Source organism: Stegostoma tigrinum, chromosome 4 (genome assembly GCF_030684315.1).
Source record: "Stegostoma tigrinum isolate sSteTig4 chromosome 4, sSteTig4.hap1, whole genome shotgun sequence".
Taxonomy (NCBI): Eukaryota; Metazoa; Chordata; class Chondrichthyes; order Orectolobiformes; family Stegostomatidae; genus Stegostoma; species Stegostoma tigrinum.
Genome location: NC_081357.1, coordinates 9,603,364 through 9,620,839, shown reverse-complemented (window position 1 = coordinate 9,620,839; position 17,476 = coordinate 9,603,364). Strand labels below are relative to the sequence as shown.

General features: G+C 40.5%; 1 protein-coding gene across 10 annotated transcripts in view; it reads right to left on the bottom strand.

Moving 5' to 3' along the window:
* Positions 1-17,476, bottom strand: part of LOC125452379 (serine/threonine-protein kinase MRCK alpha-like) — a 565,420-nt gene that overhangs the window by 250,460 nt on the left and 297,484 nt on the right. For all 10 annotated transcript variants that reach the window (XM_048530678.2, XM_048530679.2, XM_059645157.1 and 7 more), the window contains exon 5: positions 15,557-15,705. In XM_048530678.2, the coding sequence (XP_048386635.1) occupies positions 15,557-15,705 (149 nt within the window). The remainder of the gene's footprint in view (positions 1-15,556; positions 15,706-17,476) is intronic.

The window sequence follows — 17,476 nt, the reverse complement described above, 5'->3', positions numbered from 1 at the left end:
CAAAAATTTGCTGTCCTGTACAGAACATGCAAATAGAAAGAATTGCTTTATTAAAATAGAGATCACTGAGGCTCAATTTTATATAAGTAATCAAAATTATGAAGAGATGAGACCGGACAAGAGATGGCACACAAGAAAACAGTGCAATGCTAAAGTGAGAGACTTGATGTTGAAGCTTCTCATCCCGCATTCATCAGGGCAGATGCATGAATGCAAAATTTCAAATGTAAAGGTATAATTGGTAGCTCATAGCAAACATCAATCAGCTGTTATAATGTTTTATGAAGAGAGATTGAGCAGTTTAGGCCTACACTTTCTGGAATTTAGAAGAATGAGGTACATAAAATGCTAAATGGGATTGACAAAGTAGATAGAGAAAGGATGTTTCCTTACGTGGGGCAATCTAGAACAAGGTCATAATTTTAGGATAAGCAGTAACAGATTTAAAACAGAGGAAAAATTACTTTTCTCAGAGGGTTGTGACCTTGTGGAATTCACTATTTGAGAGTGTGATGGATGCCAGGATACTGAGTAAATTTAAGGAGACAGACAGATATTTAATTAGTAATGGCTCGAAGGATTATGTAGGGCTGGCAGCGACTTGATCATACTGAATGCTGGACCAGGCTCAGAGCCTGACATACTTACTCCTGCTATTAGGTCTCATGTTCATGACAGGGAAAGTACGAGCCATACTCAACAAGCCTTTGTTATTCTACTATTCCATTCGTAAACCTAAATAACCCACGTATTTTTTTTTAAACCAGCTTATACATTCCCACCACTGATGTTAGGCTGACTAGCCTCATAATTTAATTCTTTGAGCTTTGGCACACTTATTGTGAACCTGTTTCTTGAGAACAGTAGTGCACAGAACTGAATGGAATTCTGGGTTTAATCTACTTTATAACAGATGGTGAGATCTAAATGCAAATAAATCTGGAATTAAAAGTCTAATGATGGCCATGTAAAACTACAATCTAGGGGCTATTTCTAAAATTACAAGAGTACAATTTGACATAGTCATACTAATGAAATCGTACCTTACAGACAAACATCCCATACGACACCATCAATAATCCTTTGCCCCACTTACACACTGGGAGACAGTCAGGAGGCAGTCCCACTGGGTGTGCTTAACATTGATTCAAAACCCATAAAGTCTCCCGGGAAAGTAAACCTCCTGCTGATTACCAAATACCACTCCTCCTTGTCTGATGAATCAGAAATCCTTCATGTTACCCTACACCGCATGGAGCTTAGAGGAAGCACTAAGGATAGCAAAGGTTCACAACACACTCAGGTTGGGGGGTGGGGGTGGGGATGGTGGCATGTTGGAGAAACTTCAATTTCCTTCACTGAGAATGTCTCGGTTCCATTTCCAAGATGGTCAATTCTTAAAGGGGGTAACTGCAAGCTGGGTTTGCAGTAGGTGGTGAGGGAACCAAGAAAGAAAACCAAACTAAAACTCATCCTCACAGATGAATTTGTCCATGATGATGCTGTTGGCAGTAGCCACTATACCATGTTACTTTTAGACTGAGTATATGCTCCTTCGTGTTGTGCAGCAATAATGGTATAAATTTCAACACAGTTCAAACACCAGTTCAAACTGGCTTTGTTAGGCTGGTTGTCTCCCTGTGAACATTCAACATCTGCTTGAGCATAAGGCCCCTCAGGCGTGCATCTACTGAGCACTTAAGAAGAATCAATCTACAATGAATTTTCAGGTCTAGCGTCTGACGCAAATAACAGTTTGTTTGTCTCCTTTTGAAAAACAAACTGCTGTTTACAGTCATCTTCAGCTCCAAACCAAAAATCCAAACTAAAAAGAATAATAAAAAATCAATGAGGGTTCTTACAACACCTCATTTTAGGTACGCCCTCATATATTTTTCATTGAACCATTCACTGGACGTTCATGGGGCACTTGGGCCATCACCAGCAACAGAATTGGATTCAACCACAATCTGCATCCTCATGGATTGCTATTTCAGTCACTCTGCAATTACCATCAAGCCAGTGAATTGTAGGTTGATTCTTGTTAATATGTGCTTGATGGATGCAGTCCTGAGGGGCCTTGTGGTCAAACAGACGTTGAATGTTTGCAGGGAGAAGGCCAGTCTAACAAAGGCTGGCCAGAGTTTGAACTGGTGTTTGAACTATGTCGAAAACAGAAGGATTGTACCTGCCATAGGATGGAGGTTTGATTGCTTCTGGGTTGTCATTTACAATTTATTCGAAGTTCAGAGAGTAGAATCTTGTTTATAAGAATTAAATGTACATTCCTCAGAACCTACCGGAAGCTTTCTCTATGCATCAGCGCTGACAAAAACCAAAAAAGATACAATGCATGTGCTTGTAAGATTACAAATTGTGGAAACAGTTTAATAGGCTTAATTAATACAAAATATGTCACTTGTGTTTCCTTTTTGATTTATCCTCTGCCTGTGTCTGTTTGTAAGTCTGAGTGAGAGAGTTGGGGTTAGAATTAAAGAGAATTGGGTTTAAATCACAGACTACCTTGTGGCTTAACTTCGATCTGCCAAAGCTAGAGAATTATTAATAAATTGTAAAATCTTTTGTTTATATTAGAAACCTAATGTCTGGTCTCAGGTATTAACAAAGTCTGGGACTGGCTATTCAGAAAGTCTGGTTAGGGGTCAATTTTGAGGATCATTGTGTATTTTAATCTTACTATGCTATGAATACAGGGGTGGGAGACTGATTAAACACTCTGGAGGAGGAGGAGGCAGCTCCATAAATATACCTCTCCTCCCTGACTGGGGAGCCTAGCACATCAGTGTAAAAGATAAGAGTGAGGGATTTGTAGCAATCTTCAGCCAGAAGTGCCAAGTGGATGACCATCTCGGCTTCTTCTGAACATCTACAGCTTCACAGATGCCAATCTTCAGCTAACTTGATTCAATCCTCGATATCAAAACATAGCTGAAGAATTTGCTGTGGCCTAGACAAGCTATTCCAGTGCAGCTACAATATTAGCATCTATAAGGCAATGTGGAAAATTGCTCAAGCTTGTCCTGTACACAAAAAGCAAAACTAATTCAGCCTAGCCAATTCCTACCCTCTCAGAGGTGAGATGAGTGATCGCCCTTGACATCAAGGCAGTATTCGATCGAGGGTAGCATCAACGGTACCAAGCAAAACTAAAGTCATGGATAGAATCTCTACTGCTTGGAGTCATACTCTGCACAACAAAAGATGGTTACGGTTGTGAGGGTCAATCATTTCAAGGACAGCACTGCAGGAGTTCCTCAGGGTAGTGTTCTAAGTCCATTCTCAACGTCTTCAGCTGCTTAAGGAGTTAACTACAAATTACCATGCAATGTTCAGCAACATGCGCAATTCCTCCGATACTGAAACAACCCAAATGAAGCAAGACACAGATAATATTCAATAAAAACCGAAAGAACTGTGGATGCTGTATATCAGGGACAAAAACAAAGTTGCTGGAAAAGCTTGGCAGGTCTGGCAGCATCTGTGGAGAAGAAAACAGAGTTAACATTTCGGGTCTGGTCACTGGATCCAAAAAGTTAACTCTGTTTTCTCCTCGACAGATGCTGCCAGACGTACGGATAATATTCAGACTTGGGATGACAAGTCACAAGTAACATTCGCGCCACGTATGTACCAAGTCACAAGTAACATTCGCGCCACGTATGTACCAAGTCACAAGTAACATTCGTGCCACGTATGTACCAAGTCACAAGTAACAATCATGCCACATGCGTACTGGGCAATTTCCAGGTCCAAAATGAGAGAACCTAACTATCACCCATTGACATTCAATGCCGTTCCCATCACTGAATACCCATTACCAACTTTTTTGGGGTTACTATTGACTAGAAACTGAATTAACCACAGAAACATTGCAGCTGCAACAGCAGGTCAGGGCTAGGAATATTGCAGTGAGTAACTCATTTCTTTACACAACCGGTCCACCATCTACAAACCACAAGGAGTGTGATACAATACTCCCCACTTGCAGATTAGTGCCGCTTGTGCAACACTCAAAAAAATTGACATCATGCAGGACAATCCATGGTGGCACTGTGGCTCAGTGGTTAGCACTGCTGCCTCACAGAACCAGGGGCTCAAGCCTCGGGCAACTGTCTGCGTGGAATTTGCACATTCTCCCCATGTCCGGGTGAGTTTCCTCCGTGTACTCTGGTTTTCTCCCACAGTCCAAAAATATGCAGATTAGGTGGGTTGGTCATGTTAAATTGCCAGTAGTGTTCAGGGATCTTTAGGTTCGGTGGATTAGCCATGGGAAATGCAAGGTTACAGGGATAGGGTGAGTCTCAGTGGGATGCTGTTCAAAGAGTTGGTTTGAACTAGTTCCACACTGTAGGGATTCTATGACAAACAACAAAATAGCACAGGTGCCAGCCCTTCGGCCCTCCAAGCCTGTGCCAATACATTTTGCCATTCCATAACAAAACTGTCTTCACTTACAGGATCCATATTCCTCCATTCCCTTCCTATTCATGTATTCACCCAGGTGTTTCGTAAATGCTGTTCCTGTGTTTGCTTCCGCCACCTCCTCTGGCAGCTCGTTCCAGGAATTCACCACTCTTTATGTGAAAAAGCTACCTCACACATCTCTTTCAAACTTCCATTCCCGCACATTGAGCCTGTACCCCCTAGTAACTGACCCGTCTACCCTGAGGGAAAAAGCCTCTGATTTTCTGTTCTGTCCATGCCATTTGCAATTATATAAACTTCTATCAGCGAGCCCTTCAACTTCTTGCCTTCCAGTGAAAACAAACCCAGTCTACCTAAACTTCTTCACATATAAAATCCACAATACCAGGCAACATCCTGGTGAACATTTTCCAAATCCTCTCCAAATTGCTCCGGTAGTGCTGTGACCAGAACTGGGTGCAATAGTCCAAGTGTGGCTGAACTAAAGTCCCAAAAGCTGCAGCATAAATTGTCTATCCTTATACTCAATGCCCCTTTCCAATGAAGGCAAGCATCCCATTGGCATTTTTTACTACGTTATCTACTTGCACTGCCATCTTCAGTGATCTGTGGACCTGCACACCCAGATCCATCTGTATATCAATACTCCTAAGAGTTCTGCCATTCACTGCAAAATTTCCAATCGTACTTGACTTTCCAAAATGCAGCACCTCACATTTGTCCAGACTAAACTCCATCTGCCATTTTTCTGCCCAGGCCTCCACCTGATCTACATCCTGCCATTTCCTCTGACTATCCTCCTCACTATCGACAACTCCATCAATCTTTGTATCATCCACAAACTTTCTAATTATACCAGCCACATTTTCCTCCAAATCATTTATGTAGACCATGAACAGCAGAGCTCTCAGCACTGATCCCTGTGGAACGCTACTAGGCACAACTCTCCATTCCAAAAACTGCCCTTCCACTGCTACCCTCTGTCTCCTACGACTAAGCCAGCACTATGACCATCTTGCCAGCTCACACTGATACCATGTGACTTCATATTCTATAGCAGTCTGCTATGGCGGACCTTGTCAAAGGCTTTGCTGAAGTCCGTGTAGATAACATCAACCACTTTTCCCTCATCAATCATCTTCGTCACCTCCTCAAAAACCTTGATCAAGTTAGTGAGGCATGACCTCCCCCACACAAAACCAAGCTGTCAATCACTAATAAGTCCATTTGCCTCTAAATGTGTACAGATCATGTCCAAGGATCATATCCAATCATTTCCCTAATACCGATATGAGGCTCACAGGCCTATAACTTCCAGCATTATCTCTGTAACCATCTCAAACAAAGGGACAACATTGGCTACTCTCCAGTCCTCTAGGATCTCACCTGTGGCCAAAGAGGATACAAAGATGTCTGTCAATGCTCTAGCAATTTGTTCTCTTGCCTCCCTCAATATTCTGGGATCAATCTCATCAGGACCTGGGGCATTATCTGTCCTAGTGCTTTTTAAGATGCACAAAAGTCCTTTCTTTTTAGTAGCAACTTGGCTCCACCAATTCCTTCTCTTTGGGGAATACCGATACGGACTATTCGTTTAGGAGCTCACCTACATCTTCTGGCTCCATATGTAGATTCCTTCCTGTGGAGAGAAAGCTGAGTTAACATTTCAGGTCCAGTGACTTTTCTTTAGAACTGAAGAAAGACTGCTAGACCCGAAATGTAAACATTGCTTTCTATCCACAGATGTTATCAGATACGCTGAGTTTCTCCAACAATTTCTGTTTTTGATTAAGAATTTGCAAGTGACTGATGTGACATGTTTCATTTTCAAAACATGCAAAAATTATGTGCTGTCGTATATATTTTGCAGCTGAATCCTCCCAAGTGCTACTTAGTTTGAGTTAAGGTATCTGGCGGTCCCAGATAAGAATTGGCAACGTGTAAATCACATCTGTTATGGGAAAGGTAGTGTCGAGGAAATTGGGCTAACAGGTGTAAAGATCACTTGCATAAAAACAGCTGTAAGTAGTTGGAACTGAAGCCAAGTATCTCACTTCAACTTTTTAATTTAATTATCACCATGTTTGCTCTTCATTGTTTTGCATTTATCACAGTCACAAAACTTCAGGAAAATTGTTCTGTAATGGGAGGCAATACTTAGTTTGCAGTTATCAGCTCTATCAGGTAATGTCAGTCTGACCCCATTTCACTGCAACATATGAGGTTTATTCAGTATTGAGATTTTGGTAGCCACGGTGTGGAGGTGCCAGTGTTGGACTGGGTTGGACAAGGTCAAAAATCACACGACATCAGGTTATAGTCCAACAGGTTTATTTCAAAACACTAGCTTTTGAAGCGTTGGTCCTTCATCAGGTGCGGTGAGAGAGGCATCAAAACACAGAATGTATAAGTAAAAGATCAAAGGATCACACAACTGATGCAAATGTATTGTAAAAACCTAAAATGGCTGGCTGATTCCCTCCTGTTAAATCTTTAATCAGTTAGAAAAGAGAAGCAGGTTTCAATTTATTTAAATGCAAATCCTAGAATTTCTTTAACGTCACTGCCCGAGATAGCTAAAGTTTTTATCAATGTATACAAGAGAATGACATTCTCTGTTCAGACAATGCATTTTAGATGTGAGGCCTTGTGCAGAATCTGTCTGTGTTAACTTGGAGTCCGACTCTTTATTTTTTAAACAAAGCAGGAATTTATTTTTATTCGTTCGGGGGATGGGAGCATCGCCAGCCAGGTCAGCATTTATTGCGCATCCCTAATTGCCCAGAGGGCAGTTCACAGTCAATCACATTGCTGTGGGTCTGGCGTCACACATGTAGTCCATACCAGGTAAGGATGGCAGTTTCCTTCCCAAAAGGGAATTAGTGAACCAGATGGGTTTTTCCAACAATTGACAATGGATTCACAGTATCATTAGATTCCTAATTTCAGATAGTTGATGAATTCAAATTCCAACACCTGCTGTGGCGGCTTTTGAACTTGGGTCTTCAGAGCATTATCTATATCGCTGGATTATCAGTCCACCCCAGGGAGTTAGAGAATGCCCCTTTGACTGACTATCCACAAATTGTGTGCTTTTTAAACAAAATAAAATGCAGTTGCAAATACAAATTCACCCAAAGATTTTTTTATATATATGTGTGTGTGTGTGTGTGTGTGTGTGTGTGTCGCGCGCATGTATGTGCAAGTGTGTGTTTGAGAGAGTGCATGAGTCTCCATCTCCCTTCTCTCTCTCAAACATAGTCTGGGACTAGCTTTTCATTCCAGATTTATTAATGGAATTTAAACTTCACCAGCTACCATGGTGGGATTTGATCACATGCTCCCAGATTATTAGTCTAGGCTAATAAAATGAGAGGCTGGATGAACACAGCAGGCCAAGCAGCATCTCAGGAGCACTGAGATGCTGCTTGGCCTGCTGTGTTCATCCAGCCTCTCATTTTATTATCTTGGAATTCTCCAGCATCTGCAGTTCCCATTATCTCTGATACTTTATTAGTCTAGGCCTCTGGATTACTAGTCCAATTACATTATGACTACAGGCTTTTGGAGATGACAACAAAGATGCCAATAAACACTACCATTAAAACCCAGCAGAAGAAAAGTAGAAACACAGAAAGTAGGAATTGACTAGTTAGCCCTTCAAGCCTGTTTTGCCATTCATTATGATCATGGCTGATCATCCAACTCAATAGCCTGCTCCTGCTTTTCCCCCATATTCTTCGATAGCTTTAGCCCCAGATGCTACCTCCAACCTCTCCTTGAAATCATCCAATGTTCTGGTTTGACTACTATTTGTTGAAGTGAATTCTACAGGGGCACCGTTTTCTGGGTGACAAACTTTCTCATCTCAGTCCTACATGATTTACCTGATATCCTTAGACTGTGACCCCTAGTTCTGGACTTCTGCTTCAGTGTGGATATCCTTCAAATGCTGAAATGCTGAAAATTAGCAGTTAACATTAAGAAATGTTAATGCACAAAGCTGGCCTCCAAGGTGACTTGGGCAAACAGCGTATAATTTCAAAGTTTACAGATGACATTGTAAACATGGAGACAGACAGCTAACCAAGTCAGCCATTCTACCTCTGTATTAGCAACTTGGCAAAATAAAATCTTTCAAGACCCCCAATAGATATTTCAATGTTTCCTAACTGGACTTTTGAATAACCAAACTCAGATTTTGTGAATATTTAATTCCAGACACCAGTTTGGCCTCTCAAACAAAGACTTTATTTATTACACACATGAAACCTAGAAGACAGGAGCAGGAGGTGGCCATTTGGCTCTTTGAGCCTGCTCTACCTTTCACCATGAGCATGGCTGATCGTCCAACTCAATAACCTAATCCTGCTTTCTCCCCATAACCTCTGATCCCATTTGCCCCAAGTGCTATATTTAGCCACCTCTTGAATACACTTACTGTTTTGGCATCAACAACTTCCTGTGGTAATGAATTGCACAGGATAACCACTCTTTAAGTGAAGAAAAATCTCCCAATCTCGGTCCTAAATCGTCTGCCCTGAGTCCTCATACTGTGGCCCCTGATTCTGGATACGCCCACCATCGGGAACACCCATGCAGCATCTACCCTGTCTAGTCCTATTAGAATGTTATAAGTCTCCGCGAGATCCCCCTTATTCATTTGAACTCCAAGAAAACAATCTTCAGCTAGTCAATCTCTCCTCATACGTCAGACCCACCATCCCTGCAATCAGCCTGGTAAACCTTTGCTACATTCCCTCGACAGAAAGAGCTTTCTTCCCCAGAAAAGGAGGCCAAAATGGCACACAATATTCTGGGTGTGGCCTCACCAAGGCTCTGTATAACTGCACCAATACATTCCTGCTCCTGTACTCGAAACACTCGCAATGAAGGCCAACATACCATTTGCCTTCTTTACCGCCTGCTGCTGATGAACAAGGCCACCCTCCCCTCTCCCAACATAAAGCCATTCAGGTAGTAATCTGCCTTTTTATTTTTGCTTCCAAAGTGACTAAGCTCTCACTTATCCAAATTATACTGTATCTGTCACTGATCTGTCCACTCATTCAACCTGTCAAGATCATGCTGAAGGATCTCTGCATCCTCATCACAGTTCACCCTCCCACCCAATTTGGTATCATCTACAAACTTTGAGGTATTACATTTTGTTCCCTCATCCACATCATTAATATATTTTGTGAATACGTAACAACTTTTGCAGAGAAAATGATCAAACTGATTAATGTCTATGCTTTCAACCCGAAACATCTATTTCAGCCCCGAAACAGCCTCCAATCACACAGAGGGGCAAACAAAGATAGCTAAGGGAAAAATAAAAGAAAATAACAAAACCGGCCAGATACTTTATGGCTTTCACAATGCGTTTCATAGGCATAGATGTGTACTCCATGGTTATTTTTCTGGAATTGCTGATTAGGGTCAGCTTCTCAGTTCACTTAGGTGAAGGCAGTAATGCAAATCAATCAGTTTTCTACTCTCTAGGTTTCTAAAAGGTAGTGTGGTAGATCACGCAGACAGTTTTCAAATCTTCATGTATTGTCGTTGGTAGCCAAACTCATCTCCATTGAAAACACAGCTCAAACGAAAACTTTAACTGTGATGCCCCTCTAATTGAGGCCTGGGAAGAGACAATTACCATTCAACAACTGCCATCTGCTTGAACATAGGGTCGGTCCCAGACTTGCCAGAACTAATTCTCAGGTACTGACCTTTTTAATAGCACCAGCCTACAATTAGCCTCACAAATAAATGGAAGCTTATTTGAACTGTTCTTTTCCTTTTACAAGCTGTGCAAATGTCCACAAGTTGTTCTCAGCTCACAATTCCCAGTTTACAGCTCTAAACCAAAATTGGTAAAATAATAAAACATAATGAAAAATCAGGGAGGCTTCTAACAACATGAAACTTGGAAAATTAAAAGTAACAAGAATGGTAATAGACTTCAGGAGATATCAGGTAATGTCAGTCTGACCCCATTTCACTGCAACATATGAGGTTTATTCAGTATTGAGATTTTGGTAGCCACGGTGTGGAGGTGCCAGTGTTGGACTGGGTTGGACAAGGTCAAAAATCACACGACATCAGGTTATAGTCCAACAGGTTTATTTCAAAACACTAGCTTTTGAAGCGTTGGTCCTTCATCAGGTGCGGTGAGAGAGGCATCAAAACACAGAATGTATAAGTAAAAGATCAAAGGATCACACAACTGATGCAAATGTATTGTAAAAACCTAAAATGGCTGGCTGATTCCCTCCTGTTAAATCTTTAATCAGTTAGAAAAGAGAAGCAGGTTTCAATTTATTTAAATGCAAATCCTAGAATTTCTTTAACGTCACTGCCCGAGATAGCTAAAGTTTTTATCAATGTATACAAGAGAATGACATCTCTGTTCAGACAATGCATTTGGTAAAATAATAAAACATAATGAAAAATCAGGGAGGCTTCTAAAAACATGAAACTTGGAAAATTAAAAGTAACAAGAATGGTAATAGACTTCAGGAGATATCGATGGATGAGTGAAGTGTCATACACATGGAATGATGTGGGAGCTCAACACATCAGTGCAGAGGTTAACCTTCAAACTTCTGCCAGAAATGTCTTTTTTAATTCATTCACAGGATGGAGTGTTACTGGCCAGGCCAACATTTACTGCCTGTCCCTGATTTCCCAGAAGTCAACAACATTGCTGTGGGTCTGGAATCACATGCAGTTAAAGATGGCAGCTTCCTTCACTAAATGACATTAATGAACCAGATGGGCTTTTCTTGACAATCAACAATGATTTCATGGCTATCCGTAGACTCTTAAATTCCAGATATTCTCAGAACATTACTTGGCTCTCCGGATTAATAGTCTAGTGATATTACCACTAGGCCATTGTCTCAACTGGATGATCCAACTCAATTTCCTCCCAAGGTCCCAAGCATCACAGATGCCAGTGTTCTGCCAATTCAATTCATAAAATGTCACTGGATACTGTAAGGGCTATGCACTCCTACAATATACCAGCAACAACATTCAAGGCTTGTGCAGAACTTGACATGCCACTAGCCAATTTGGAAAATTGTCCAGAAATGTGTTGTACAAAAAGAGTTGGACAAATACAACCAGCCAATTTCCACACCATTAGACTACTCTTGAACAACAGCAATGGGAGGGGTCATCAACAGTAATGGGCTTACATGCTGAAAGACAGGAGGAAGTGTAAGTGAAGTGAAGGTTAGGAGATTTTGATTAGGCTGGGTGGCCCATTTCTCTACTGAATATCCTGCCTAACTTAGGTCTTTAATTTTATAATGTGAGTGTTGGTCAAGAATTCTCAATGTATCACTTAATCAAAGCAAGCCCAAATATGCAATCAAAAGCATTGCAAAATTTGAATTTGTGCATATGCCAGCCTTTTGAACCTAAGAAGCCACAAAAGTCTATAAGAAGATGTGATTTCTTCATTCAACAGTGCCTTTGTGCACCACGAAACTGACACAGCTCTTTGAATGTTTGAGATGGCAACGCATTGACCACTGGATAACAACATCACACAAATCCTGTTATCTTTGGAATACAAAAGTAAAGAGGAAAGGAATTCAAATCTCCAGCAGAAAAAAAAACACATGAAGATTTTATACAGGGAGTTCTGACAGTAATTGTTTATGTTTAAATGACTGAGCCAGCACTATATTGAGAATTTAATTCTCCACCCTGCTATGATAAGTGACATTTTTCTGTGGTAGAGGTGAAAATGTAGATATCAGTAGTTCTAAAAGCATTCTTTTTGACCCAAAATTAATAAAGTTTAATGCTTTACTGGCTACGTGATGAAGGATATTTAATGTCCAAAAGAATCCTACAAGTCCTGACACTCCACCATCCTAAATGTTCAGACCACTCAATGCAAGCTGAACCAGGCCATTTCCTCTCATCTGTCATCAAAGATTAAAAGTATGCTGTGATTTAGTTGCCTTGGCATTATGCTAATCTAAATATTGCCCAACAACTCTGCTGCACTCCAAGTAACCTTGGCTTTCCACGCCCTCTGTTCAAGGATCCACAAGAAATCCTCAATGATTGGACATGTAATGCAGCTAACCCATAATGTCTATATGGTCATTACACCAGTTGTTCCTGTTACATTATCATTTTCTATTAATATCATAGAAATCTGGCTGCCAAGAACCTTTTAACATGAAACTTAACTCTGTTGGTATGCATTTCCTTTGCCTTCCAATGCCTTTCCTATCAGCTTAGTATGAAACACAAACATCAGACTTAAAGACAAATTGACTACTGAGTAGTTTCCCGACTTAAAATCATTTCAATCAGCCTTACAGGCATGATAGAGTTATGAGGAACCTAACCAATATTTTCAGACATAAAAACATTTGCAAGTTGGGTTTCCCTACCCAGGCTCAAAACTATGCCCCATGTAACAGGAAAAAAAATGCATCTTGATCTCTTGCTCATGAATGTAAAAATATCCAAAGTAACCCTAGCAAAATCTGTATCTTGACAAAGTGTTTAAAGCATAAAGTTGAGGTTATTGAAGGTGATAAGGATGAGGTAGAGTTTTCTGAAACATGTGCAAAACTAGGTGAACAATGAGGTCAACTGATCAAATAGGATCAAAATTCAACTGAGTTCATTCAGAATGGTTGAATTGAGGGCTATATGAAAAGACTTTGTTTAGAAAGGAATGTAAGGAGAAGTCTGGTGGTGGGTAAGTTGTGGAGGCGATTCTGAAAGTCAGGATTATTATATATTTGAAGAGGCAATGAATGGTTGGGGTAGTCATCATGGTTTTATGTGGGGGAAATTGTGTTTCACAAACTTGATTGAGATTTTTTGAGGAAGTAACCCAGAAGATTGATAAGGGCAGAGTGGTAGATGTTGGAGATAATGGGAACTGCAGATGCTGGAGAATTCCAAGATAATAAAATGTGAGGCTGGATGAACACAGCAGGCCAAGCAGCATCTCAGGAGCACTCCTGAGATGCTGCTTGGCCTGCTGTGTTCATCCAGCCTCACATTTTATTATCTTAGAGTGGTAGATGTTGTTTACTTAGACTTTAGTAAAGCCTTTGACAAGATTCTGCATGGTAGACTAATTAGTAAAGTTAAATCACGTGGGATTCAGGGTGAGCCTGCCAATTGGATGCAAAATTGGTTTAATGGCAAGAGACCAGAAAGTAGTTATGGACGGTTGCTTTTTGGACTAGAGGCTTGTGACCAGCAGTGTTCCAAAGGGATCAGTGCGGGGCCCACTTTTGATTCTCATCTAATTTATATATAGAAGGCATGGTTAGTAAGTTTGCAGGTGACACAAAATTGGTCGTATAATGGACAATGAAGAAGGTTATCTCAGATTTCAAAGAGATCTTGATCAATTGGACTGAAGAGTGGCAGATGGAGTTTAATCTGGATAAATGCAAGGCATTGCGTTTCGGTTCAGGTACATCGTTCTTTGAAGTTTGCATCCCATTTAGACACGAGGGTTAAGAATGGGTTTAGCACATTTGCCTTCAATGCTCAGACCTATGAGTATAGAAGTTGATACATCATGTTGAGGTTGTACAGGACATTGGTAAGGCCTCTTGTCGAGAACTGTGTCCAGTTCTGGTCGCCCTGTTATAGGAAGGATATTATTAAGTTGGAAAGGAAAAAATTCAGGAAAAAATTACCAGGATGTTACAAGGATGTTTCCAGGAATGGAGGCTGTGAGTTAGAAGGAGTAGCTGGATAGGCTGGGACTTCTTTCATTGGAGCGTAGGAGGTTTTGGGGTAACCCAATACAGATTTATAAAATCATGAGTGGTATTGATAAGATGAATGGCTGGTGTCTTTTCCCTAGAGTGGGGGATTTCAAGATGAGAAGAGAAAGAGATATGAGGGGTAACTTTTTTTTTTACAGAGAGTGGTTTGCGAGTGGATTGATCTTCCAGAGGAAGTTGTGAATGTGGGTACAGTTACAAAGTTTAAGGATTGTTTAAATTTGGAAGAGTACATGAATAAAAGATCTTTGGCCAAGCACAGGCAGGTGCGACTGGTTTAAATTGGGATTATGGTTGGCATAGATTCGTTGGACTGAAGGGTCTGTTTCCGTGCTGTATGACTCTATGAGGGAAGATTTGGTACACAAATTCATGTCCTATCTGTATTCCTGAAAAATTCTGCTATTTTCCTTCCCTTTAACTGGCTTACACATCTGAACAAATTGTATGTACACAAGTCAGGGTCATATATTCACAGCATTCACAGGTGCTCCAGCACTGATGTTCAGAGGCAGACTGGTAATTGGTCTTCCCTTACCCCAGCTCCATGCAAAAACATTCTTAGTTGCCTTGAACATGTCATTGTAGCCTCTTCTTGCTGAAAAGCCTGAAAGCTTTCTACTTTTAATACATCTATTATATGTTACAATCTTGGATCTCTCTGCGTTTTAAAATTGAGAATTCAGTAATATATTAAACATATGGATCTGATGGAAATTCTTCATTTAATTTTTATCTGAACAATAATTTAATCTGATACAGAACAAAAGTAAATTTGTTCTGAGCCCCTGCTGCCTACTCTATTTGCCTTATTATTCCACTGACAGCAGATTTTCAATCCTCACAATTATACTTTGTTCTGCAAATTTAGGTACCAAGTCCACTAAATATTCAACTCATTGAAGCCTCAACTTTCTCCTCCAGATTTTAATCAATTTTCTGCTGAAACCAATGAACAGGTGTGTTGGTGATGATGAGAAGTTAACAAAAGATTAAATGCACATGGCTCATTATTGTTTGAAAATTTAAAATGCTTTCATGAAAGGATGTTTTAAAGGAAGTGCCATGTGATTTTGCTCACTGCCCCAACTTCAGAATCAGCTCAAACAGATATAACCCCATAAAGGCCAACTTATGTATTAGCTCAAAGCAATATCCAAACAACAACAAACTTATTTTAAAACCATGTAAAAGATGAGAACAATTATTACTGGACCATATCATTTTTAGGTAAGATTAACTGTTAAGTAAGGCAAGTTCTCTAGTCACAATTAACTCCATGATCACTGACATAATCAAACCATTCTATCAAATCATCTTACCTGTGGACATAATGTAGCTGATGAACAGAGTCAATTGCCAAAACCATTTCCGCCAGATAAAATTTCGCCATATCCTCGGGTAACCGGTCCTCAAATTTGCTGAGTAATGTTAAGAGGTCTCCTCCCACATAGTAGTCCATCACAAGATACTGAGAATAAAATGAAATGTAAAATAAGTGGTGAGCAAATCAATAACTTTCTTGTTATTAGTTTGTTATATTTCATTCAATTATTGTTATACTTTATTCAATCCCCATCTCAGTTTGCACTCATGAATACAACTAAGTTACCTAACAAACCTAATAGAATTTTTCATGGAGGTGACCAAGTGTTTGGATGAGGATAGGACAATTGATGTAATTTGTATGGATTTCAGAAAACTTTGACAAGGTCGCACTGAGAATCTGTTAAAGAAGGTAAATGTTCATGGGTCCAAAACTGACTTTGAGACAGGAGACAGAGAGTAGAAGGCTGACTGTGTGATTGGAGCCCTGTGTACAGAGGCTTACCACAGGGATCAGTATTGACATTTTACTGTTTTGATATTCATGAAATATTTCAATGAGAATTTTGGGGATGATGATAAGTAAGTTTGTGAATGACACAAAGATTGCTGGTAGGGAGTGCCGGGTTACAGAAGGAGATACAATTGGATTCATCAGATGGGCAGGTCAGTGGCAAATGCAATTCAACCCTGATAAAGTTTGGAAGAAGACGCAAGATAAGGAAGTACTCAATAAATGGTAAAACATGAGGAAATTCAGAGGATCAGAGGGATCTTGAGATGCTTGTCCAAAGATCCCTGAAGGTGACATCAAACTGGAGGAGCAACACCTCATATTCCGCCTCGGGAGCCTACAACCTGACCCTAAACGTAGAATTCACCAGTTTCAAAATATCCCCACCCCCAGTCTCATCCCATGTCCAACCCTCCCTCTCATCCTCGCCTCCTTGACCTGACACAACCAGTCAATCTTCTCTCCCACCCACCTTACTGACCAATCCCAACCAAGCTCTTCCTAGATTTTACCAATCACCATCCCACCTATTTTCCCCAAACGTACCCCTCTTCTCTCTATTTATTTCCCAGCTCCCTTCTCCCTCCCCATTTCTGAAGAAGGGTCTTGATCCGAAACGTCGGCTTTCCTGCTCCTCTGATGCTGCCTGGCCTGCTGTGTTCCTCCAGCTCCACACTGTGCAGTCTCCGACTCCAATATCTGCAGTTCTTTCTATCTCCACATCCATTTGAAAACTTTTTTCTTCACTGCGACTTACTTTCCCACCTATTTTAGTGTCACCTGCAAATTTGGCTATATTGCTTACTTTCCCGTCACCCAACTCACTGTAAATAGTTGGGGCCCAAAGACCAAATATTGTGGCATCTCATTCAACAACTTCCACAGAATTCCCTTTTTTTTCTGGTCTATTCCTTGATTTATAAAGTCCAGGATCCTACATCTTTTTTACTTACTTATTCGATTTTTAATAGCTCGTATACATAAGTCTCTCTGTTTCTTCAGCCACTTTACTATTGTAATCCTTATAATAAATTGGTTTTCCTCATTCTTCCCATCCAAGTATGTTGCTTCAGATTCTGCATTTAATTCCACTGCCACTTGTCTGTCCACCTCAACAACTTGTCAATGTGCTTTTGAAGTAAACCATTAGCCTTATAGCTAACAAAATTTCAAGTTGTCATTCACAAATTTTGAAACTGTTTCCTGTACGAGTCTTAAATCATTAATCTTGACCAAGTTTCTGGTACTCATGTCTGGGAAATTCCGATATAAATCCTTCACTAGCCCAAGAAATAACCGTTTACCGCGACACTGTTTCCTTTCACTCGGCCAACTTCATATCTATGCTGCCACTTTCCTGCTTCTCCCATGAGCTCCAGCTTTGCTGGCAAACTTATTATTA